This window comes from Larus michahellis, chromosome 15 (assembly GCF_964199755.1).
Source record: "Larus michahellis chromosome 15, bLarMic1.1, whole genome shotgun sequence".
Taxonomy (NCBI): domain Eukaryota; kingdom Metazoa; phylum Chordata; class Aves; order Charadriiformes; family Laridae; genus Larus; species Larus michahellis.
Genome location: NC_133910.1, coordinates 6,844,277 through 6,869,024, shown reverse-complemented (window position 1 = coordinate 6,869,024; position 24,748 = coordinate 6,844,277). Strand labels below are relative to the sequence as shown.

General features: G+C 49.2%; 1 protein-coding gene across 1 annotated transcript in view; it reads left to right on the top strand.

Moving 5' to 3' along the window:
• Positions 1 to 20,151, top strand: part of MEGF9 (multiple EGF like domains 9) — a 54,031-nt gene extending 33,880 nt beyond the window's left edge. Inside the window, exons 3-6 of the mRNA XM_074608653.1 lie at positions 9,454 to 9,593; positions 13,108 to 13,251; positions 14,148 to 14,420; positions 18,380 to 20,151. Of these exons, the coding sequence (XP_074464754.1) occupies positions 9,454 to 9,593; positions 13,108 to 13,251; positions 14,148 to 14,420; positions 18,380 to 18,834 (1,012 nt within the window). The 3' untranslated portion in view covers positions 18,835 to 20,151. The remainder of the gene's footprint in view (positions 1 to 9,453; positions 9,594 to 13,107; positions 13,252 to 14,147; positions 14,421 to 18,379) is intronic.
• Positions 20,152 to 24,748: the final 4,597 nt, after the last annotated feature.

Here is a 24,748-nt window from a genome sequence, read left to right as displayed (position 1 = left end):
GCGAGGGGAAAAGGGGTTTGGGTCGGGGGAAGCCTTTCCCTGCTGCAGAGCAGCCATCGGCCGCGGAGCCGCACAGACGCACAGACACAGCTATTTAAGTGCAGGCGGAAATAATTTCCCTGTGTAAACCCCGTCCTCTGGCTGGTGGATTTAAAGGAGCAGGAAGAGGCAGTGTGTGGTACCCTCCTGGTGAGCCGATTTCAAATGACTCTGCATTTTTTTATTTATTTATTTACTTTTACCTTGCCAGCAGCACTGGCCGTCCCCACGCTGGGCTGCAAACGTGGGTGAAAACTGGCCGAGGGGAGCCCGGTGCATCCCAGCGCTCGGGGGCCACCGGCTCGTCCCCTGTGTGCCGGTGCAGGGAGAGAGAGGTGATTTACCCTGATTTGCCTCTTGCAAGGCATTTAATTCGAGGTTTTCCTAGCCCAGCACGTAGCATATTGTGGCTTTTCGACGAAGCGTGGCCCCACAGCCACAGGGACAGCATCTTTCGCCCACGAGCAGCCCGCAATTTGGGATGTGAAGGGAGGAGGAGGAGGAGGGCTGCGAAGCAGAGAAGGTGCGATGAGACGCCGCTGCCTGGCAGAAGGGTTCATCCCTCCATTCCCTGTTTCCCTGGGAGATTTTGTGTTTTAAACTAACTTAGACGTGTTTTAGGGAAGACAGGGTGATGCACCCTTCATCTCCTGTTGCACTGATGACACCTGTGCTAGGGAGCGAGGGGAGAGCTGCGGCCACGGTGGGGTGTTGGAGGATTGCCGCGTGATTTTAGCTAATCCTGAGTGAACCACCTAAACTGGCTTTGTTTTTGCCAGTTCCCTTAAAAAGCTCTAAAGGAAACACACTTAATATGCCATCATTGCCCCTACTGAAACACGATGCATGTTAAATTGGGGTCTGTGGATCAATGTAAGCGGCTCCCTCTGCCTGTGCCTCAGTTTCCCCCCAAGCAGAAGGGCGATGGGAAGCAGAGTGCTGCTTGGAGGTGACGTTGGCCTTGGTTCGTGCCCTGCCCTGAAACACGCTGCCCGAGTGTGCAGGGCTCTGCTCCTTCGCTGGCTGAGCTGCCTTTCCGTGCTGCAGGCTGGGAGACGGCTCTGCCGCGGGTAATCCCGGCTCACGCCGCAGGGTCTGCGTAGGTCATGTTAGAGAGAGCTCCCGTCTCTCATTTCCATTTAAAAAAAAAAGGGGAAAAAAAGATAAAGCATGCCTATAAACGCCAAAGTGTTAATTCAGAGATGTTTTGCCCCCTCAAGGGGGTCTCCTGCTTTGTGTTCGCAATAAAAAGAATTCAGGCAGAGCATCCCTTGGAGCGCTCATGGCTGTCCCCGGCAGCGGGGTGCTGTGTGCTGGGTAGTCGCCATCGCTGTGTGCCGCCTTTGTCCTGGGCTTCTCTTTGGAGAGGCTGCTCTCGTGGCCCGGGCTCACATGGATTTGCAAGAGCATCGCTGGTGAGAGTAAGGTCAGCAGCACCCGACGGTGTTCTTTGTTGAGGTCTTTGAATAAGGGCTGGGGTTTCTGGAGGAGCCCAGGAAGCCGGGCAGGGAGAGCCGCTGGCTGGGTTTGCAGAGGTGGTGGGATGGGAAAAGATGGAAAGAGATCATGGAAGGGGAGAAGCGATAAGGAACATGGGACCTGATGGCATTGGGAAGCACCCTGGTGGGTCACTGACGAGACCCACCGTGAGCATCATGCGGCCTGAAGCTACACGGGGCAGAGTTTGCTAGTCAGAAGATGCAGATCCATTGAAATTCAAGGCTTTCGTGGAGCTTCACCAGCCTGGGCAGGAGGGGTTTGAGATGAGAGAGACCTGGTGTTCCCAGGGCTTCTGTCCATCCCCACCACAGGAGGCTGTTGGGGGGGAGGCGGTGGAGTTCTCATTTTTCATAGAGAAAAATCTTCATTTTCTGCCTTCAGAGTGCCATCACGCTTCTGAAATGCCTTGTCTTTGCGTGGGAACTGTACGTCCATCCTGCTGTATTTTAGCAGTGCAGCAAACCACATTGGGCACTGCTCCCCTTCGGAGAGAAGACCTTGGGAGCCCAACTTCTCAAGGACTTATTTTTTTAAAAATCAAACGAAAATCAGACCAAAAAACCACCCTTTTCCCCTATTTTAAAAAGACTGTTCTCCCTTTTATAGATTGGCTGAGCACAAGCGGTGGCTCATTATCTCCCAGTAATGCCTTGTCAGCATCAGTCTGCAGAGAACAGATTTTTCTTTTTTTTGTAGCGGAAATTGTTACATGTGGACGTCATAAAAGCAGAAGAATACCCCGTTAGAGTGTATTTTCCTGTGTGCTTTAATTATCTACACCTCTCTCCTATTGCAGACTTTTATATCCTTTACATCCGATTAGCTCTCCTCTTCTCCTCCCCCCGCAAGCAGGTAAATATTGTACCTGCACCCATTTTCATTGGGTTGCAGACAGGGATGGGAAATGAATGAGTGACTGGACACAGCGGCGGCGAAAGGTAGATTGTTATCATCTCCCCTACAATAATTGTGGCTTCTCAGAAATCCTGTTATTTTGTCGATTTTCCAGCCAGCTTTGCCGTTCCCGTCTTGCCTGTTGCAGACTTGCTGCTCTGGTAAATGTTGACTGCTCTCAAAAAAAAAAATAAAATATTGGCACAACTTTTTAAGGTCTTATGGCTGAATTCTGGCTTGGGGAGGTGGTGCCCAGCCTGGGTTCAGGCGGTGCTTGTTGCCTGTGGCTTTTTCTGCTGCCTGCGAGGAGGCATCAGGAGAGACCTGGGGGATGGAGGGACTATATTGGGCAAAACAGTGTGTCCAGCATGGACAAGGGCCATGATCAAGGGCCACGAAGATGATCCGAGGGCTGGAGCACCTCTGCTGTGAGGACAGGCTGAGAGAGTTGGGGTTGTCCAGCCTGGAGAAGAGAAGGCTCCGGGGAGACCTTATAGCAGCCTTCCAGTACCAAAGGGGCTCCAGGAAAGATGGGCAGGGACTCTGGATCAAGGAGTGTAATGATAGGATGAGGGGTAACGGCTTCAAACTGAAAGAGGGGAGATTTAGATTGGATGTCAGGAAGAAGTTCTTTACTGTGAGGGTGGTGAGGCACTGGAACAGGTTGCCCAGAGAAGCTGTGGCTGCCCCATCCCTGGAGGGGTTCAAGGCCAGGCTGGATGAGGCTTTGAGCAGCCTGGTCTGGTGGGAGGTGTCCCTGCCCAGGGCAGGGGGGTTGGAAATAGATGATCTTTAAGGTCCCTTCCGACCCGAACCATTCTATGATTCTATGACTAGTCCCGTCTCCCGCCCTTCCCCATCCATGTGTCCTCCTCCGTGTCGAGGTTGCCCATCCCATCCCCATATTGCTGTGATCTCCAGGGGATGCTCTGCGAAGCTGGGACCCACCGTTTGGGTTGAGATTTTGCGGTCAGTTAGGCTTTTCCTGCTCCTCCTCGTGCCAAACTGTAGAGGACCCCATTCAATGTCACTCTATGGGGCCATCCTGCTCTTCCCATCGCTTCCACCCTCCCCAGCCACTGAGGTCCCGGGGGGGCACCTGGAGGAGACATCCCAGCCCCAGGCTGGAGATCCCTGGCCTTCCCAGCAGCGTGGGGCAGCCTTGTTGGGGGAGAGGGGGCCGTGGGGGCGGTGGTGGCCAGACAAGGTCGCCCTTTGACATTTACAGAACAGCCTTTCAGAGCTGTGAAGTGTCCCCCGCTCCTGTTGAGGGCTGCCATATAGACGGATGCCGTCCCCCGGCACAAAGCGAGGAATGCGGCGCACAATGGCCCAATGTTTGCCGCAATAAAGCCCCGCTTCTTCTGCCCTCCACAAAGGCAGCTCTGAGCGGGGCGCGGGGCACGGCCCCCGTCCCACCAACCCTTCCACCAACGCCTTTCGGCCCCGACGTGGGGCTTTTTCCTGCTCTCTGCATCCCCACGTGCTGATACTCAAATTAATTGACCCAAAGGAAAATCAACACGTGGGTTACGAGGGTTCACGGTTTGCTCGGGGTGAGCGTTAACAGCATTGGTTTTCCATGGAAGCGTCTCGGGGCGTTTAGCTTTCAAGTGTTAACTTTTCTACGTTGCCCAGAAAAACGTTGAGAGAGATTTATCCCCTGGCTGCTGTCAGACATCACAGAAAATCAGCACAAAAGGAGCTGGGCTCGCTGGAGAAACGCACCATTTTTAGCGACATCTCTTCTGAATCCTCCTCATCTTGTGCACCATCCTTTTGTCTTGTTCCGTCAAAGTGTGACAAAGCCCTTTCATAAGGCTTGTTTTACAGATGCTCGTAGTTCAGCAGCGCGTTTTGCCTCGTTCAGAGGGAGCGCTGTGATTGCTGTTAATTGTCTGTGTTCCAGGACCGGTTCCGGGCCCTGCTGGGCGAGTGATGGGTCGGGGAAGGGCTGGTGGGAGCCCTCTCTTTCCTCTTTCCCAGGGCGGCACAGCCCCTCACCGGCTCCTCTGGGGACGGTCCTGGCGAGTGAGGTGGCCCTGGGAGACGCTGTGGTGGGAGGGGGGAGCGGATGGATGCTCTGCGCTTCAAGGGGAAGATGGTAAATGTATTTCGTAAAGCTCTCCTTCCAAGCCATGGGGGGTTTTTGCTTGGCTCATTCACACGGTATGGCCTGGTTTGAGACCCCAAAACTTCCCAGTCTCGTGTGTTTTTAAAATAAAGGCACGAAAGAGCGGTGCTGGACCCTTTTGGCTGGCTCTGCCGTGCTGGGGCAGTCCCTGGGCTCTCAATGGCAACTGGGCATCCAGGTTTTTCTGGCAGCTGTGAAGACACTCAGAATGAATTTCTGCCTGCCCTCCTCCTTGGGGGGAAAAAAAAAAAGAAAAGAAGAAAATAAATGATTAGAGCTTGCTAAGGGTTTTCTGTTACACCATGAAACCGTGCACAGCATGGTTCTGAACAGCCCTTAAGGCTATGGTCCTCCGTCTTCCCATCCATCTTGTGTCTGTCATGTCCCTGCCAACCTAAGGGTGTTCCTGTGGAGTGGAGACCCATCACAGATGCAACTGCACCTTGCCATCTCTCTGGCATCACAGATATTTTAATGCTTTTTTTTTTTCTCTTCTTGCGATGAGGCCTGAGGTTCCCGTTCTGTCCTCTGCCGAGCGAGCGGGGTTTGGGCATTGCCCAAGCTCCCAGGCGGAGCCCGTCCCGCCCATGTGTCCTTCCCTGGCCATCGAACCTGGCAGAAGATGACCCGCAGGATGTTATGCAGCTTTGGGCCAAGCATGAGATGGGATTTTGGAGGTGTTACCTGTTCTCTGTTCCCTGCTCCTACAATGGTTCCAAGTAGGGTCAAAACTCTCTGTAATCCTCCTGTTTAACAGCACCTGGAGGATGGCAGGGCGTTGGACTAGATGATCTCCAGAGGTCCCTTCCTGATGACAGAATCATTCTGTGATTGTGTGAATGCACGGTGGGGGGGTCTCTGTTGTGTTCCCGTAACTTTGGTAGCTGTAAAGCTTCAGTCCCCTGTAAAATCCCACCACGGGAACGGTTTGCTGCCACTGGCAGCACAAGTCACTTGGTGGGTGGTGGGATTTCCGGCATCCTGGGCCGGTTCCCCTGGGGTGCAGTAGAAGTGCAATCAGCCTGGCTTTTGCAGACATGTTTTGGGGTGTAGGCTGTTGCCCTTTGCCCAGTCATAGAATCATAGAATGGTTTAGGTTGGAAGGGACCTTAAAGATCATCTGTTTTCAACGCCCTGCCGTGGTCAGGGACACCTCCCACTAGACCAGCAATATTTGAAGATGCTGGGAGGGCTGGAGCCCCTCTGCTGTGAGGACAGGCTGAGAGAGTTGGGGGGTTCAGCCTGGAGAAAAGAAGGCTCCGGGGAGACCTTTGAGCCCCTTCCAGTCCCTAAAGGGACTCCGGGAAAAATGGGGGGGGGACTCTGGATCAGGGAGGGGAGCAATAGGACAAGGGGTGATGGTTTTAAACTGAAAGAGGGGAGATTTAGATTGGGTATTAGGAAGAAATTTTTCACTCTGAGGGTGGTGAGCCCCTGGCCCAGGTTGCCCCGAGAAGCTGTGGCTGCCCCATCCCTGGAGGGGTTCAAGGCCAGGTTGGACGGGGCTTGGAGCAACCTGGGCTGGTGGGGGGTGTCCCTGCCCAGGGCAGGGGGGTGGAAGCAGATGATCTTGAAGGTCCCTTCCAGCCCAAACTATTCTATGATTCTATGATATTTGGCTTTTCTTCACACCCCCTCCCCAGTGTCTGCTGGCATGGCTGCATCCTGCCGGCGGGTGCCGTCCAGCCCTGGGCTGTCACCCTGCAGGCATCACCACAGCAGCTCCTAAGGCATAACGTGGAGCTCAAGGGCTGAGGGGCATTAGGTGCACCCCGGGGGGGTCCCCAACCTGGCGCAGCCCTCGCCCCCCGAGGGTCAGATCCCTAGGTGTTGGATCCAAGCCTTGCACGGGGTCTGGTTAATCACTGCCTGCTCCTTCTGCCACCACCTCCCGTGCTGGTGATGTTTTTAATCATTAGGAAATGTATATAAAGTTGATGAATGGTGTGATGGTGATATCCACTACCTACATGGTCTTTCAAGTAAGTATATTCGTAAAAATCCAGTAGAAACCCAGGCTGGCAGGAGGCTTTTGTTACTGGCAGTCTGGTTTTGTCCCAACACATCCTTCCATCAGTTCTTTTGTGAGGGCTAAAAATTGGCTGGCTTCAGTGGAGTTAATAATCATCTGCAATGGAGTTGAGCAATTGATGTTGCTGCATCAAAATGTTTCCCTCTTCCCTTCCCCCTCCTTCCCCCCCACTTCCCCCCAAAAAAAGAAATTCCTGGCTGATACTCAAAATCCAGTTCAGTTCTCACTGTGCAAGTATTAAACTGTGGGTCTTTTCTTTCAAGTTTCTGGATTTTTATGGGCACAATCGGTCTGTTAACAGGACTTTTTTTTTTTTTTGTGGTTTCAATGCATTTATATCATTGACCTTTGCTTTAAAAAGTGTCTGACAGTCTTTACTGGGCTGGAGCTATGAAAAGGAGTGTTGTAAGGGGGCTTTATTCTATGGAAGCAATGACCACAGGCAAAGCTTTATATTTGCTGAGTGATTTAATTCTTGCACATGCAGAACTTGGCTCTGTGCCATGTGTAACATGTTGAGAAAAGGTCTGCTTGAGAGGCATTAAAACCAAACTTTCCAAACCCGTCTTTTTTTTTTGCTTTATTTTCTTTTTTTTTTTTTAAATAGCTTGCTTTCCTGTTATTTTTTTTAAGCTAACGAGTGAAACGAAGGGAATGCTGCCCCAAAATGCTGCATTGAGCTCTATCGGAGTCATGGGGGAAATAAACCTCCTTTAAAGAAATGAAGAGGGAGTCTGGATGGCAGGGTGGGGAGGAAGAGGAGGGTGTCATTAAGACAAAGGCTTGATGGAGGGACAGGAGAGCGTAAAACAGAGCACCCTGGGCTCCAGGAGGAAGCCTGGGAGGGTGAAGGTAATACATCTCTAAGGCTTGGTCCTGTAAAGTCCTATTCATAGGGCACACCCCCAGAAGATGTGTTTTCAGGCTAAATATCAGATTCCTCCCCAAATTAGTTGCTTTTCCCTGCTTGGCTCTGCCCGCTTACGGGAATATCTGTCTGGTAGCGGTCAGAAGCAAATAAAAACAAACTGCTTTTTGTTTGCTCTTATTTTAAACACTGTGACAACACTTGGATTAATGTCAGGTCTTGTGAAAAGCTCTTTAAAAGTCAAACATACTGAGCTGCTTAACAGCATCCCTTCGAATCCTGCATCTGCCTGCTGCAATTCCAGATAATGGTCTGGAGAGCAAGGAAACATCGTATTTCTTTTTCCTTCTTGTAATCAGCCCATTAAATATGCCTGAAGTTTCATATTCTGGAACTATTTAATTGTGGAGCCACTTGGGCTGAGTTCCGTATTTTGGTGGCCGTTAAGTATTTCCTCTTCCTTTGGCAAGCAAACCATCAACAGAAATACTAAATGATGTTAATTTCTACCAGAAGCGATGTCTTCCCCAAAACATCGCTATCTACTGCATTTTAATTAAGAACACCGCACCGACAGCGCATCCAGCCGTTTGGAGCCTCTGTTCCTTTTCATCAGCAGATCTTTCTAGGGGCTTTTAGAAGCAAATTGTGCGTCGTTCGCCCTTCCCCAGGAGAAGCGAGGGAGAACAATAGATTATCTTTGTTGCAGGCACACCGGACCCTGAAATGCTGTATTTAAAAAGTGTATGAATGGGGTGGAGGTTATACAGCAGGAGAGCGAAGCCGGGGTGCGTCCAGCGGTGTGCCGGGGTGGGAGGGGGGCTCCGTGAATGGTACCTGCCTCGTCCGCTGCAGCTGCAAATAAATCCATCACCTGGAAGAGACCAAATCCCGATTATTTGGGTGCTGTGCTGGCTTCCCCGTGCCGCACGCAGGGGCTGAGGTTTCCTCGGGGCTGTGGGAGATGGGGAGAGGCACCACTGCGCTCTCGTCCTGGGCTCGGCCGTTAGCAGATCCCACGTTTTCAGGTGGGATGAGCCGTAGCTGGCAGTCGCCGTGCCGGGGCGGTGATGGGAAACAGCATTTTATCCATTCCTGTCATTTCTCTGAGAGTTGAGCCTAAATGCTGCTAGTATATAAAGTCGCTTATGAAAGCGATAGGCTTGAAGCCTCTATGTGGAAAGATGGGCATGGAAAGCCAAAGGAATGAGGGTAACTCCTGCTTTTTATAGCCTCCTGCTATTTCCTCATGCCAACCAACACCGATACCCTCTATTTTAGCTGCGGAGCTCCACCCGCCGCGCAGCGGCCTCGAGCCCAAGTAAACAGGGTTCGTTATAGGGGAAACCGCTGGGGAAGGGAAAACCCACTCTTGGCTTTCCCTGGCTCCTGCGGGGTAGGAGAAGTGGACTGGGGAGAGGGGCTTTGCCTGGGTGGCCGTGGGGATGTTGCGTGGAAGGGATAAACAGGATGGTGGAGGAGAAGCGGAGGGCAAGCAGGGAATTGTCCACTTGCCCGAAAATCTGGGAGATGCTGCTCAACACCGATACGGAGGTGAGGTGATTATCCATGTGGGTGCCCTTTTATCATTCAAGCGTAGGGAGCACAAGCGTCCCAGTGTCCTGCAGGACCCGGGGCTGGTGCGTGATGAAGCCGGGACAGGAGAGGGGCTGTTGGAGCATCTCCTGGGGGCTGATGCATGGGGATGGCTTTGGGCCATGGCTTTCCAGAATGGGTGGTGATTTCTCATGCCCAGCTGGAAATTGCTGCCAGGGCAACCGGTTTTGCAGGGACTCAGCCTTTCTGGAACTCACCATCACTTTTTGGAAACTGTTGCCCCCCGTGGGTTTCCCATCCCGCTTCCAGCAGGAGTTTCTGTGCAGAGTTCCCCGCTTTGGAAGGGGAGTACGAAACACTGACCGCAGGTTTGGACTTTGGATGCCTCCCAGCACATCCAGATTTCACCGTTTGTTTTTCTCTGTGCAGCTCTGGGAAATGCCAGTGTAAAGATGGTGTCACGGGCCTGAAGTGTGACCAGTGCAGTGATGGATACTACAGGTTTAACGAAACCGCCTGCGAGCCGTGCCAGTGCAACAACCACTCCAAAACCTGCAACAGCTCAACAGGTAACTCCTCCTGTCACCATGGTGGGTGCAGACTTTGTCTCTGCTCCTCTGTCTCTGTTTTTTGCCATTTTCATTCAGCAGACTTCTGCCTTCATCCTCTTCCATCTGCATCTTTATGCCTTGAGTACCCACAATCTTTAGCTTAAAACCAAATTTAAAATGCAGGGCAAGGTTGGAGCTCGTCCTCTTCCCAAGGAAGTCAATAAAGGCTGCGTTATTTACCCCAGGCTGCAGTGCAGAGCCTTTATTCTGCAGTCTCTATCGGAAATCAGTGCTCTATTGTTCTCTGCACTTACACAAATACACAACACGGGCTTTTAAGGAGCTTTTGTTTAACTGCTGTTTACCTGGAAACATATACTGTGCTGGCACTGACGTAAGGTGGCTGTTATTGCCACAGATAACATGATTAATGCTGGAAAAAACTGGCACCACCTAATTAATTTTTGCCCACTTTTTATAAAATTTGCCTTGTTCATTTTCCTTGATGGTTTCTTTGGCCGGTCCTCACTCACACAGATGCTGATGGAGTGCAAACGTCGAAGCACCTGTGCTTGAACAGCTTATGGGAGGGCAGGGGGAGAACTCAATTGCTTTCCCATCTCCGCTGAAAGGAGAGATCCCGGAGGAGCCATGTTACGTGAATCAAACAAAAGAGCAAAATCCAAATTCACACTGCAAAATCCAAATTCTCATCAAAACTTCCCGGCTGAAATGCAAGTTCTGTAATATTTATGCAGGAGCTGAGAAAGGAGCAATAATTTAAAAAAAAAAATAAAAATGTTGCAGGGTTTTTGCATAGCTGGCAGAGAGACAGAGTTCATCAAATACGGTATTTCTGGGTAATTTCTGCACCAGTGTCTGTTCCCTCGTGGCCTGTGTGCTTTGCAGAGGAACGGGCGGCCGCGGTGCTGACTCTGCCCAGCCAGTGCCCTGGTCCTGCCTGGATGAATTATTGCATTCATTCCTACCCTGAACTTCTTGTGCTTATGTCCTACGAATACTGAAGGATCTAAGATTGTATGTAACGCTGTGCGCGCATCAGCTGCGTTACGGATTTGGAGCCGGGTGTGTGGGTTTTGTGAAGGAGGAAGATAATCTGCTTTTCCTTTTTCTCTCTCGATGTTTCCCCCGCTCTTGATTTAAAAAAAAAAAACAACAACCCGACAAACCCAAACCCGGCGCAGACCTTGCCCCCGGGACGGGGCTGTTGAGGCACTGCTTCTGCTGGGGCTGTCAGCGCCCACTGCAAAGAAAGACCCTCTTTTTGGTTAATGAGCTATTGTTGATTTGACAAAAATCCCTTTTTTAAAAAATTTTCCTCCATCTGCTTTATTTGCTGCTGGGGGTGGGGGAACCCAAACAAAACCCGAACAGAGAACAGTCAATTAAAAATTAGATCTGACATCCAATAAGTAATGCACTCAGCCTGCTCTGGAGACTGCACTTTGTGTGACCTCCCCAGCTTTCCATCAACTCTGTGTAGTCTTTGTCAAATTTTCAAGGTTTCTTTTGCATTAATGCTGTACTTCGGGCTCCCTCTGCCGGCTCTGCCACCATCTCCGCCCGGCCTCCCTCTGCCCAGGACGAATATCTACAATTACTGGGCTGGAAATTGGGCAGCCCGCGCTCCCCAGGCGACCCTTCCTTCCACACCACCCTTGTGCCGCGGGTTGTGTCTGTGCAAGGCGTTTGGTTGCATCTGCCCAGCTGAGGTACAGTGAGGCCTGATCCTTCCCGAGGGCATTATCAGGATGGGAAGTGCTATTAATTATTAAGGCTTTCCGCAGCGATACCCGACGGCAAGCCCATGCGGGCTTTGCGTGGCTGAGCGACTCGCTGACTCATTGGAAACGCAGCCATTTTGCGGGGTCGGTGTAGATAAATGGGAGTAATTTCCGCCGATGGAAAAGACATTGGTCCTGAAATGACCGAGACTGTACAGAAAACGCAGGTGGGATCCCAGATTTATACCACCATTAATGCCTGCAGGGCACGGTTCAAGGCACCCTCGGTGCTGATGGGGCAGGTTGACCTTCCTCGAGCCGGTCTGTCCCAGGCGTCCCGCTGGAGCTGCTGATGGAGGTTTTCGATTGGAGAAACTGAGCCCAGCAGATCATCTTCCCCTCTAACCCTGACATCTCTCCCACAAAAACCACCGGCTCGTGTCTGACAAGCTTGTTGGGTGAAGAGCAAACAGCGTGTGGGAGGTGACGCCGTGCGAGCGTCCTTGCTCATCGGGGAGCTGCCAGCCCCTCCGTGCCGGGGAATCGGCCACTTCCCTAGAGCTGCCAGGGTTTGCTTCCCATCCCGGCGCGAGGATCGGCTCCAAGGACACGCCGGGCTTGCTCAGGGATGCTCAGCTGCAGAGTCATCGCTCTGGAAAGAGAAGAGAAGGAGCCATGCAGCGTGTTGGCCTTGCAAGGGAGCCAAACTCCTCCAATATTAATAAGAAAATCTGCTGGGTTTTTTTTCACAGTCAGCATTAACCTAATTCCGGATTTTTTCTGTGGTTAATGTTGATATGAGACTTTTCCATACCCCCTCAGCAGTGCTAGATTAGCTCAGTGCATCTCTTCTCTGTGCTTATATACGCAGTGAATAAATGCTCTGTGCCGCCCGGGTTTGCTCGAAGGTGGCTGTTGCCTTTTCAGAGTCTCGTACACGGGATTTAATCAAATAAGCTCCCCTCGGGTCACTGCCACCTCGACGAGGAGCCTGCGGAATTACAGGATGTTCCTGTTGATGGATGGGCTTTTGATAGAGGCTGCGTTTTTATAACTAGGGAGATTTTTCTTCCTCTGGTCACAATAGTATCAAAATGCAATTTAGAGGGCCATTAGGACACAGGCTCTGCTACGACACAGCACGTCGATTTTCTGATTCAGGGGCTTCCCCAGGAAGGGGGGGTGGCTGCCGTGAACCCCCAGTTCTCCTCTGTTTCTCCGGGAAGGTCAGTGATTGCTGCTGCCTCGTGTCCGTAGCGAATGTTCCTCCTGGGATGGGGACGGAGGAGCTGGAGCCACAGTGGTGGGATGGAGCCGTCTGCCCCCAGAGCACGACGGTGGCTCTTCCTTACCCCCGACCACCAGCTCTGTGGTGGCTGCACACAAAAAAGGGCAAAGGCATAAACTGGAGGGACTCCCTCGTGGGAGCGAGGGATTTGAAGCATCAGGATCCCGTCTCACTGGCACAGATGCGAACCAAAGTCCCTTTCCTTGAGGACCATTTAATATCGGTAGCATGTGTTTACCTGCACTGACCTATTTAAAGTGATGAGCTGTGGGTATCTCTGCTGGGGCTACCTACTTTTTCACATTATGTGTGTGTATGGAGGGGGGGGGGCGACTGTCAGAAGGTCATAAGAGGCCAGGATCACGTTTTGGCCGGAGGGCATCCAAAAATCACCTGTGAGCTGTGAGAATTGAGAGCGCTCCGTGCAGATTCTTGCTCCAAATGTTCTGCTCCAGTTCCTGCCGCTGAACGGCTGCTTGTGCTCCTGCCCCTTCCCCAGGGACCTGCCTGCAGTGCCAGGACAACACGGAGGGAGACCACTGCGAGCTCTGCAAGGAGGGCTTCTACAGAAGCCCCCACGCTGCCCACGCCTGCCACCACTGCCCGTGCTCCACCGTGGCATCAACCGGCACCTGCCGAATACGTAAGGCTTTCATTTTTGGTCTAATTCCTCAGATATTCTATGATTCTGTGATAATGCGTGTAGCTCTTTTCAATTAAATTGCCGCTCATCAGCCTTGCGAGGTGGTTTATAGCCCGTGACTCTCCTCTTTGTGGGAACCCGGGCACTTTGCTGGAAGCGGCGCCTGCCACCATGTGTCCCTGGTGCTCGTGTTGCCTCTTGTGAGAGCAGCTGGGCAGCGGAGGGCATCAGAAACGCTTTGCGACAGGCTGCAGCCCGCTCTGAAGAGCCCGTAAAGGTTTGTAGAGAGAAACTGCTGGGCTTGTGACAGCCAGGAGAGGTACAGGAGATGCCCAGCAGTGCCACGCAGCCACCCATGCCTCTCTAAACCCTCTTCTGAACCCTGGGGCTCCAAACAGAGACTCCCCAATCCTCCTGCTCTATTTTGATGTAACCAAGAGAAGAAGTCATAGCTGTAATAAATATATGTAAGACTTTTTTTGGTATTTCCTTAATCAGTTTTGCAATAAAGCCACCCCTGGCTTCATGTAGGCCAAGAAGTTGCTGCAGATTGCTGACATCCCTGATGTAGTTCCAGCTGTTTTCGGAAATTGGCCGTTTGAGATGGAAATGTTCAGGAGTAAGAATCTGTTTGCTTAGCAACGTGCTAAGCGTGTTCTCTGATGCTGGTAGGAGGCATCAGAAACCCCCCCCCAAGCTTTTTTCCCCCTAGAAACAGAAAATGCTGCAGTTCAAAAGTTATATTTTCAGCTTAAAATTTGAGGTTGGTTGATACTCGCTGGCTGCTGGTATTTGTCACGGTGACTTGTGGTCAGGCCCCACAGAACAGATCCCACAGCGGGTGTTTCTCTGCAAGGGGCCGTGGCGCGTACCCGGTTTCTTTCTGTATTCTTTAGATCCCGGTGAAACTGCCCCGAGGTGTGACAAATGCAGAACGGGGTACACCGGCCCGAACTGCAATCGGTGTGACAACGGCTACTACAACTCCGACAGCATCTGCGTGAGGTGTAAATGCAACGGGAACGTGGACCCCGCGCGGTCACCCAGCGTCTGCAAGCCGGAGAGCGGGGAGTGCCTCGGCTGCCTGTACCACACCGCGGGCTTTCACTGCGAGGAGTGCGAGGACGGCTACGTCCGAGACCCCGAGGGCACCAACTGCACCAAGAAAGGTAAAACCCCCTCCTCAAACCAGCGTCGCAGCTCGCTGGGCGGCTCAGGTGGGCGCAAGCTGCCTGAAGGCCGGGGAGGGAATATTGGCAATTGTTCATATTGGTTTCGATTCATCCGGCCTGTGGTACAGGGGAGAAACCAGACCTTTGTAACACGTTGGTGCTACTGGCCTTGAAATCTGTGGGTCAGAGGTAGCTCTGTAACCACCCTCATTCCCAGACTGTGGCAGGCACCTCTAGTGAACAAGCTGGAAAACAAATGCTATTTGTAGTGTATTTTAAGTGCAGGTTTTCAGATTTCCACTGCTTGATACATTTGATCTCCTAGTGCCTAGTGGATTGTCCGTATCGACTAGTCCATTCAATAGCACTGTCTAGTTCCCTAGGAAGGGTGTTTATAATAAACTTTGTCACTCCTTATACTCTGCAAACAGTAACTACTTGGGCCAAGTTTGGATATTCTTATTTTTTTTTCTTTCTAAATGAGGAAGCCAAAGCTCGGAGAGGTGAGATCCAAAATTGTACATAGAGTCAACACCAGAATTTTCTGGTACCCGCTCTGAGGGTCTCTCATCAGTCTTCAGTCCAAATCCGAGACGGTGCATGCAGTATCTCAGGCGCAAACTAGCTCTGGTACTTAGAAAGGCTACTGCATAGCGGCAGGACTCGTAGTAAAGTGGGAGAAAACGGTTCTTGAGTTGCTCCTTCAGTGGTTATCAGGAGGTTGGTCCACAAGGTGGATCTCCAGCTCCATGCATGGAAACATTACCGATCTTATGGATTAGATAAGAGAAGCCAGAGTTCAGGAAAGTATCTGGGCCCAAATTCATCCTTGTCACCGACAGAGATTTAATTCAGATCTTCCATTAGGAGCTAATGTGGTTTTCACTCCCATGCTGCTCTCTGGAGGTGTAATCACAGAGTCTTTCTCTGCGCGGGGAGATGATCAATACAAAAAAGTTGAATGCTCATTAGCTGTAACCGTGCCGTTACAGGGCTGGAAATGGCAGTTTTGCATCGGGTCATCCATTATCTCCCCCTGCACAGCTCTGTCTTTGTGCAAAGAGCTACGTGACCTTGCTCCATTAAAATCCATATGTATGGCTCTGCTTGTGTACTTGCAGTTTTCACCATTCGTTTTAATTTCCTGGCATCGTTACAGGCAATTCCTGATGTGGGGAAAGACTGTCCTCTTTCAAAGGGACTGGGACATGCTCTTCTCACTTTCCTGTTTCCGTGACACCTGTTTTAACCCTTTCTTACCAAGCAATTAAAAAGGCGTACTGTTTCTTTCCAGTTTCTTACACACAATTTGCCTAAAAATAATTGACATGGTGAGGTACTGTGCATTAACTAGTTTTAGGTTAAGATTTTCATAAACTGATAGTGCATTTGAGTGGCTTCTAGAGTGAAACCATCACCCAGACTCTAAGTTGTCGCAGTTGAAATAAGACAGCGTGTTTTGTTACAGCCTGGGCAAAGCTAAACCCAACCTCAAGTATCCAAAGGGGATGCTCAGCGTCTTAAACCTGATCAAGATTTTGCTGCTTTCAAGGCTGATGGAGAGAATATTCCAAGGAGGAGTGGGATGACCAAAGTCAGTAGTTTCCGACCCTGGGGTGGATGGTGAGGCATAGCAGCAAGGACTTAGTGATGCAGCGTGGCACCATGCCACCCAGCCGAGCGTCGCAGCCGTCCCCGGGAGCCGGCGCGTGGGCTGCTGGCGCGGCCCTGGCTCCTGCCGGTGCTCGTTCATGGCAGGAGGCAGCAGAAGCTTTGCAGAGACTTCATTTCAATCGAGCAGCTGGAGATGACGCTCACGTCAAAGCTGCCAAAGCGGCCCATTGACTGAACAGCTGCGGCTCTCAAGGAGCTGCTTTAGGACATCTGGAGGGTTGGCACGGCCCTGGCGAGCGGAAAAAGGCATCGCTGTGTGTATCATGGCCCAGAAGCGACAGTCCACGGTCAGAGCATGGCACTATTTCACCATGACGTTACCGGCAGCTCCAGGAAATGTTTTCACCCATGTCCCCCCTGCCAGCACTTAGCTGATGCTGACTCACAAATAAAGCCCAGAAAAGTCCTGTTTCCTTGCTGGTGAATCAGCCATTGTCTCTGCTCTGCTTTTTTTCTAATTATAGCTACTGGCAGGGTTTGCCAAGAACTGAGTATTGATGAAGGAATTTGGAAAGGATGACTGAATTCCTCATGCCCTTCTCCCAGAGCTGTATCCAGGAACCTCTTGCTCCTGTCACGTTGCTTCCTACTGCAAAATTCTGCCTGTTAGCCCATAGAGAAATTCCTGCTGGCATTCGGCATCCTGAACATCCTTATCAACCTAAGGCAGGACCTGCAGAGAACAGAGGAGCTGCTGCAGGGAGGGACTCTGAGTAGGAGCCCAAATGAGATGTGTGATGCGCCCTCCAGAGGAGTTTCTTTCTCCACTGCCTGAACCTGGAACGTGACAGCCCAAAGTTAACTCGTGGGAGTTCCCCCGAGGGCCCGTGGCAGGAGACGAGCTGAGTATTTCCAGCTCCTGTTGCCATTGGAGATGCAACTTAGTGCAAAATTAGTCCTTCGGAAGTGACTCTCCTCAGTCGTAATTAGTAGATGTTCTCTTCAGGAGAGCTGGATCAATACAGCACGGCCCCATCAGCTGTAACTGCTGCAGCTGTAAGTGGGTTGAAAATGAAGTTGCATTTCTAATAGCAGAAAGAGAAATGGAAGAGAGAAGTGCAGAGAGTCCTGTGGAGCAATAGGTGTAGAGAACATTTTGCTCAATTGAGGCTTCAGCTTCTGGAGGGTTCCTGCTGCCTGGACTTGGGAATCTAAAATAGATCAGGTTCTTCCCGTGAAGAAAATGCTTTATTAGTTACATTTGGGAGCCTAATACTCAGGCTGTTCTGGTGCTTTCTGAGGCCTACAGCTCAACCGGTCGGAAGAAGGCGTAATGAATTTGCATCCCACTTACGAGATCTCCAGTGTTAACTTGTCACCGATTCCAGGGTCTGAGAAGGGAGTTATCCCATGTCTGCTGGAAGCAAGGCAGGTTCCTGGCTATTTTGTGCCTGGGAACAGGCTGCAGAGGAAGATGGACCATGTGGCACGGTCCAGTAGTTCCCATGTTCTCATCCTTCTTGTGCAGATGTATGCCAGCAGCTGAAACCAAAACAGGATCCAAACTGGCTTCTGCTGGGTTCAAAAGCTTCATAAGAACATCCACAGTCTCTTTTTGTTGTGATTTGATTACCTTCTGCTTCTGGGTACGCAGACTGGGGGTTTCCGTGAGATTTGTGCATGACGTCTGCATTCAAATGCAGAATTGGGGTTATTTTGTCCTTTTAGCAGTGTAAATATTGAAACACGTTGCTAAACACTATGACAGTGGAGTAGTCATACTTCATTTTTTCATTTTTTTATCTTCTAGCACGGGTAAGGCAGAAATAATAATATTGTGAACATAGTGATGTAGTGACTGTGAAAGGTTTAAGCTCCTGGAGTCGCTGTGTCCTCCCAGCCTGATTGTGCAGCCCACGTAGATGAGTGAAACTCTGCCTTCCTTAGGTTCAAAGTCCAAACTTTGGCTGAGCTCCGTAAAGCCCCGTTTTCACAGGCTGAATATGAGCTGGACTGGGTGCCTTGCCTTCGTCATGAGTATCTAACACTGAATCTTGCCTACTGCACCCATCTATCCATCACCACTTTTCATAGGAATGCTGCAGGCAACGAGCACTTATTTATGAGCATTAATATATCAATATATCACTTATAAATAAGAATTAGAAAAAACCAAACCCAACCCTGCTAACCATTTTTGTAAACTATTTTGAAAAATTACCAGCTTTAGCAGTGTAGACTTAATTGCCATAATAACTGTGATATAAATGTCAAATCTCTGATGTTTGTGTTTGATTCCAACATAGCATATTTGTATTGATCATTTTTTATTTGTTTTGCAGAAGCCACTCTCGGCCCAGAAACAAGGGAGTTTACAACTTCTGCTCCAAATGCCAGCAAGGCGACATCATTTTCAACGGCAGTGATAAACAGTACGTTGTCACCAACAACTATACAGACCGTATTTCCCATAAGTTCCTCTGACAATAGCACCTCTGCTTTCGCAGATGTTTCGTGGACTCAGTTTAACATAATTATTTTGACAGTTATCATCATTGTTGTGGTCCTACTAATGGGCTTTGTGGGTGCTGTCTACATGTACCGTGAGTATCAAAACAGAAAACTTAACGCTCCTTTTTGGACCATTGAACTCAAGGAGGACAACATCAGTTTTAGCAGCTACCACGACAGCATACCCAACGCTGATGTTTCTGGGCTGCTGGAAGATGATGGGAATGAAGTTGCACCGAACGGACAGCTAACGCTGACGACTCCCATGCATAATTTTAAAGCTTAGAAGAAATGATCCAGCTATTCCAAAGTCGGCTTAAAAAAGTTAACAGGGCTTGTTGAAGGGGTATCGGGATCCGTGCCAAGGCTCCACGCAGAGGAATTTGCTCTTCAGATACTCTTAATGCTGGGCATGCCGTAGCTTGCAGGTGAACAGAAAAAAGTGTAGTAGATCCGAATTTCAGGTAATACGGTGAAATGCATTCAGTGTCCTGTTCTCCATGCAGATCCATAGAATTCACTGTTGTTAAAGACTTGATTATGCTGATCTGAAAATATTTTTTTTTGGTGAAGAGGCGGTGGGGTGGAGAAAGCAGTACCCCAGGATTAATCAGGAGCTACTTGATTTCCAGCCAACCTAACACTTACGTTTGCATCCTTTAGTCTGAAAAGTAGCTCATGAATTCGCAGTGGATTTTCAGGAAAGACCTTTGCAAAGGCTTCATATCAGTTCCTGATAGAAAGCTGTTTGAAAAGGAGGACAAAAAAAGGGAAATAATTGTTCACTGTACGACCAAAAGGCAGGTAGAGGAGAGAGTTGCACACTTGAAAAAAGTCACCATTAGCAGTTTCCACTAAACAGGGAAACACAAAAAAAAAAATAAATCATGAAAATATTGGAGTTAGGGAAAAGACTAAACTTTTCCCTTTCTGAGTATTTATACAGGGTGATGATGCTATTAAAACATAGCAATCCATTTTTTTTTTCTAGAAGGAGTTAATGAACTTGTATAGTTTCTGTGCAAGGGAAGACGACAAGACATCTCAGGGTTGCCGTGTAAAAATAAAAGCTAGGCTTAATACCCTACCCTGATAGAAATGGTGTGTTCTGTATATAAAATGTAATATATCTTCTTGGGATTGTATTTGTAATTATTTGTAAAAAAAGACAACCAACCAACCAAAAAAACCCCAACAACAAAACCATGAACCCCTCCCCAACCTCCCCTATTCCCTAAGTCATATTTTATCATCTAGATTTTAATTGTACAGCGGTTAGTGGCGTTGTTTAAAAAGAAAAAAAAATGAGGATTGTTTAAAATACTGTAAATTAGATGGCAATATTGTTGGAGCTGGGACTCTGGCAAACACCGACTGCTTAAAGCTTTTCTTCTAGTGTCATTGAATAACTTTCTTTTTTAGGGAAAATGTGAGTGCTCCCTACTTGCATCTGCCAGATCTTCCCATTCTTTTCAATACAGAGTGAACCCAGTGTCGCCATAACTAGGGCCTAGTCGGTGTCCAAAAATCAGATGTACCATTCTGTTACTTGCTTTTAAGTCTTCATACAAAATGCAAATACACTGTCATGAGTGCACTGAGAGCCTGGTCTCGATGGCCGAGTTTTTCCGAAGCGGTTGCTCATCACGTGGGTGGATCTCGTGCCACCTCTCCCGTGCTGACGCGGTGACGGGGGACATGCCGGAGGGCTGAGCGCAGCCTCCTGGCCTCTTGAAGGGCAAAAGCGAAAATCTCCTGGATTTGGGTGAAAATGGCTTTCAGCCGAAGAGCTCGCAGGAGCCGATCTGCGCTTCTAGGCTTAAAAGCTCAAAGCGCATGGATGCTTGCAGGAAATGTATGTAGCACAAGTTGGTGGTGGGGAATTGGCCATTAAAAAAAAACTATGAGGGACTTTAGGTTTTACCGATTCCCCTGGTTTTTGGGGGGGGCTGGCGGACTGTTAGCAGGGGGAGAAAAACTCATGGGCAGCACAGCAGAGGGAGGTTGCGCTATGGAGCTCCTCGCTGGTACCCGCAGCCTGCATGTGCCTGCCTCGAGGCGGGCACCGTGCCCTCCCTGTGCCGGGCAGCCGCCAGGGCCGACCCGTGAAAATTGATGCCATTACATTTAAGCAGGGCGTGAAACAAATATTTCACCTGACTCCTGACCAACCTCAGAACTAAAGCTGCATTGCTGTGCCCTTTGGTGCTTCGCAAGCGATTGATGCTGAGGATAAATGAAGTACCTGCTAAAGGTCAGCAGGAGCTGACTGATGCATCCTCAGAGCCAGGCAAAAATAAATATTTCTCAAGATGAGAAATGGTAGGAAGAATGTGGTAATTAATATTTGCTTTCTGGTGCTGCATGGAGGCTTTTCTTATCATTGGAGACTTTGGGGGGTGGGAGGGGGGGAATAGGTGCTTTAAACACATGCACAAAGATGCCATTTCTGCCTCAAAAGCTTGCTGCTTGATTTAAAGATGAGGCACGGCAAGTGAGAAGGAAAATAGTCGAGGATGAGCAAGGGTAGAATGGTCCCATGGTTTAGGAAATAAACTTGGCTGATGTCATTCAGAGCAATGTTACTTTTAGTTATAAAACGGGGGAGAACTGGAGGAGAAAATCTGGATATTGCTAATCCTCGAGTTACTCATCAAACTTTTAAAGAGCAGAATAGTGACGAAACAAAATTTCCTAAAAATTGTCATTATTTAGCAGTGCTGATTTAGCGATATACTTGCACTTGGTCACTTCATAGGGCGGGGAAAAGTAATTTAGGAAGCGTTAGCTTCTGGGGCTAATGCTGGCAGGCAAAGTGAAGGCCAGATTGTTCACTTTAATGTTTCCAAAATATTTTACATCTTTTCATCTTTGCCACAGAATGCTTTTCCTCAAATTTTGGTATGACTGTAGGCTGCTTTGTAACAGGAATAGGCTTTGATTTTTCTCACATTGTAGAAATACTGACCATCTGCAAAACCAGAGGGTGAGTTGAGATGCTGAGCCCTCCTGCTGCAGCGCAGGAGGTGTTTGCATCTGGGCTGCTTCTGACCTCCAAGTTGCTTCAAGGCTTTGTGTTTGAGCCCCGGGTTTGGAAAGAGGAGGAGGTCAGGACGCCTTACAGTCTGCGAGGGAGGGCAGTACAGCTGTGCTGTTGTCTATGGGTCGCACATCTGGACGAAGGGATCCAGCCGGGTGCCATAGATGTGATGGGAAGCTTGGCTGGGCAAGGGGGACCTGGCTGCCCGGGTTTGCACAGCAGAGGAAAGCACAGGATGTTCTTTAGCAGGGACTGGAGCACAGCAGGCATGTGGCACTGGGACAATGCTTGTCAGATGGCAGAATGACTCAGTAGGAAAAAACCAGCCATCTCCAGCCAACCAGGCCTTTGGCATAGAGGAACGACATGTATAAAAGGAGATTGATGCCTCAGCAAAGAAAGAATAAACAGCTTCTTGTTCGACTTTGGTGATGTGAGATTGGATCCTCCTTCCTCTCTCCATCAATCACGCAGCTGGCCCCTGGGCACCACGGGAGGTGAGGAAGAAGCTGAGCTAGTTATATCTCCAGTCAGCTTAGGTTGGCTTTGTATTTTGAGGGGGTGCAGAGCTAAAAAACCTGTGCCAGGGTACCAAAGGCCACCAGGACCACCGACCTGCCACGTGTTATAACTTGTCATGAAGCTTCCCAGATGTTGAGGTTTACCCTACACCATGTTGGGGTATAGGCAGGTAACTCAGAAATCAACTTACCGGGCTGCGTTGAGGCCCAACTCAGAAGCGAGCAAGACAAGGGGAAGGCATCTTGGTGCCTTCTACGGCTGATGTGGCAATGCAGATACACATAGCTTTCCTGAAGGGCCACCACGCATCACCTTCTAACTGGGCATGCCGCTGCCTGGCTGTCATGGAGAAAGGCAGGTGATGGCATGGTACGGTAGCTGTAGAGCATAGAGAAGGTACGACAAGGCAGGTGAGGGCTGGGGGAAGGCGGGAAACGAGCTCTGAAGGCACAGTCCTCAGGGTCGTGAGGGCCCTGTGGACCCAGCTGGTCTGGACAGGGCGAGTCCAGTTCCACAGTCAAGTAACTGAAGGCAAGAGGATATAACAGAGCGGATAAAGGGCAAGAAGCAATGACGTGCCAAAGGCACGGGGCAGCCCGGATGGCTCACAACATAGGAGAGCATTTGGTAAGCACAGAGTGCAACAGACATGCAAAAAAGCGATTGGGTTAATGTGGATAGATGATCTCGAATCTTATGAACCACTGTAGCTAGAAATAACTGCATGGAGCGCTAGCCCTGGGGAGCTGTCAGGAGATGTCATCCATTGGAATGATAATTCCCTTGGAGCAGGCTGAGCAAACGAAGCACGCTGGAAGCCATTTGTGAAAGAGGGGTGGATGTATTCAGCATCCTTCAGGTACCCTGGGCCAGTTAACCGCTGCTACACAGCGGCTTTAGCTCAAATGTGACAGGCAATGGAAATGCGGCAGGAAGTTTGCACAGTCTCCTTTAAATAAAGGATACAAGATTGAATCCTAAAAATATGTTTCTCTTTAAAGTGAAGTTTTAAAATGAGCTCCCACAGGACTCTGCTCTTCGTGTGTCAGAGGAATGGATTAAAATAAGAAAAATGTGGGCCTTACAAGTTGTACTTGCTCCCAATTGAAACCCATCAGTCTTACTACACATCCAAATAAGGCGTCTCCTAAGCATAGGCTATGCTTACAAATGCATTTCTAAAAAAAAAAAAAAGTGTATGATTTGAATATATGTCAGAATTTATACAGAAGAATGTTATTTAAAATGAATAAAAATAAATGTATATAATTTGTATCTATGCCACTTGGATTTTTGAATTTGTTTTTTGTTCATTATGGTTCAGCAGGAGTCTTCCCACTGATAGCAACCAGAGCTGCATTGAAACCTAAAGGATTGAATCTGATCTCATCCCAGTAATGATATTTGTTCCAAGAGAATTATTCCTTCATTATACCCCTGTATGCGAGATGAGAACCCTGGCACAAAAATGTTTTTTAACATCAGATATTCATAAGTACAGTTGACATTCTGTGTCAGATAATCCATCTAAAAAATGAGCCCTATAATCTCCTATGTCTGTTTATTAACCATTCCAGCTTTCAGCTACTTTCATTAACATGTTTGGTAGCCGGACAGTCAATGCCTATTTCCCCGTTATTGTCTGTAATACCCACATAGACATATTTTGTCAGAGATTTATGCAGTCATTAGAAATGAAACGTACAGAGCAAAGCTAGAAATTGGAAGAGGATATTGTATCAGGTTTTTCTTCATCACCACAATGGGTCTTTCAAAGGAATTTATGTTACCAGATACTCTGAATCCACATCTGTGGCGTCAATAGATTTGAACAGTTCTGGTCGTGTCTGCAAAAGGACGTATGGAAAACTTGCATTTCTTTCTCACTTATCAGTGTTAGGAAACCCATTTTTTTGGCACAGAAGCAAATGCAAATGCTAAAGGCTAGTTTTTCCTGCTGAATGTTATGTCTAACTCTTCGGCCCTTATTAAGCAAAGAACGGGGAGAGGTAAGTCAGCATCAATTAAATGAGCATTCAAAACTAAGTGTTCATTCCAATGCTTAACTAAGCCAGAGCTATATAAGCGGGGGCCACACTAGTGAAACTCCAGGGAGTTTATTGAGACCTGATTTGCATTAGCAGAACAGTTTGATTGTGTATGACTTAGCTTAGGAGGAATTTTGCTCAGAACTGTAACAGGAGGAGGCATAACAATGCTGAGCCGGGTACCCAGATTAGGGACTTGAGAACAGAGTGGCAAAGAGGACGCGTGCTCAGCTCACGGCGACGTCCGTCTGTCCTCCTCAGGCCACCATCACACTTCAGCCACAGCACACAGAGCAGCTGCCTTTCATCCTGCTCCTTGGGAGTTTGTGGTCACCTCATCCATACCATTACACTACCATAAGTATTTCTTTCCTAGACTCCCTTCATCACTTTGTTTCGGAGTTGGTAGGATCTCGGGCTGCCTTGTAAAGTAGAAAGGCGTTGTTCCAGATCAGCTTCTTGGTACGAGGATTTAGCGTAATCTCCCCAAATGTGCCACTAATTAAGATAGGGTTAAACAACATTAAGCAGATTATCAGAAGGCAAGTTGTTAACTGCTTCTAAACAATACGTTTCCTGGCCCTTTCTGT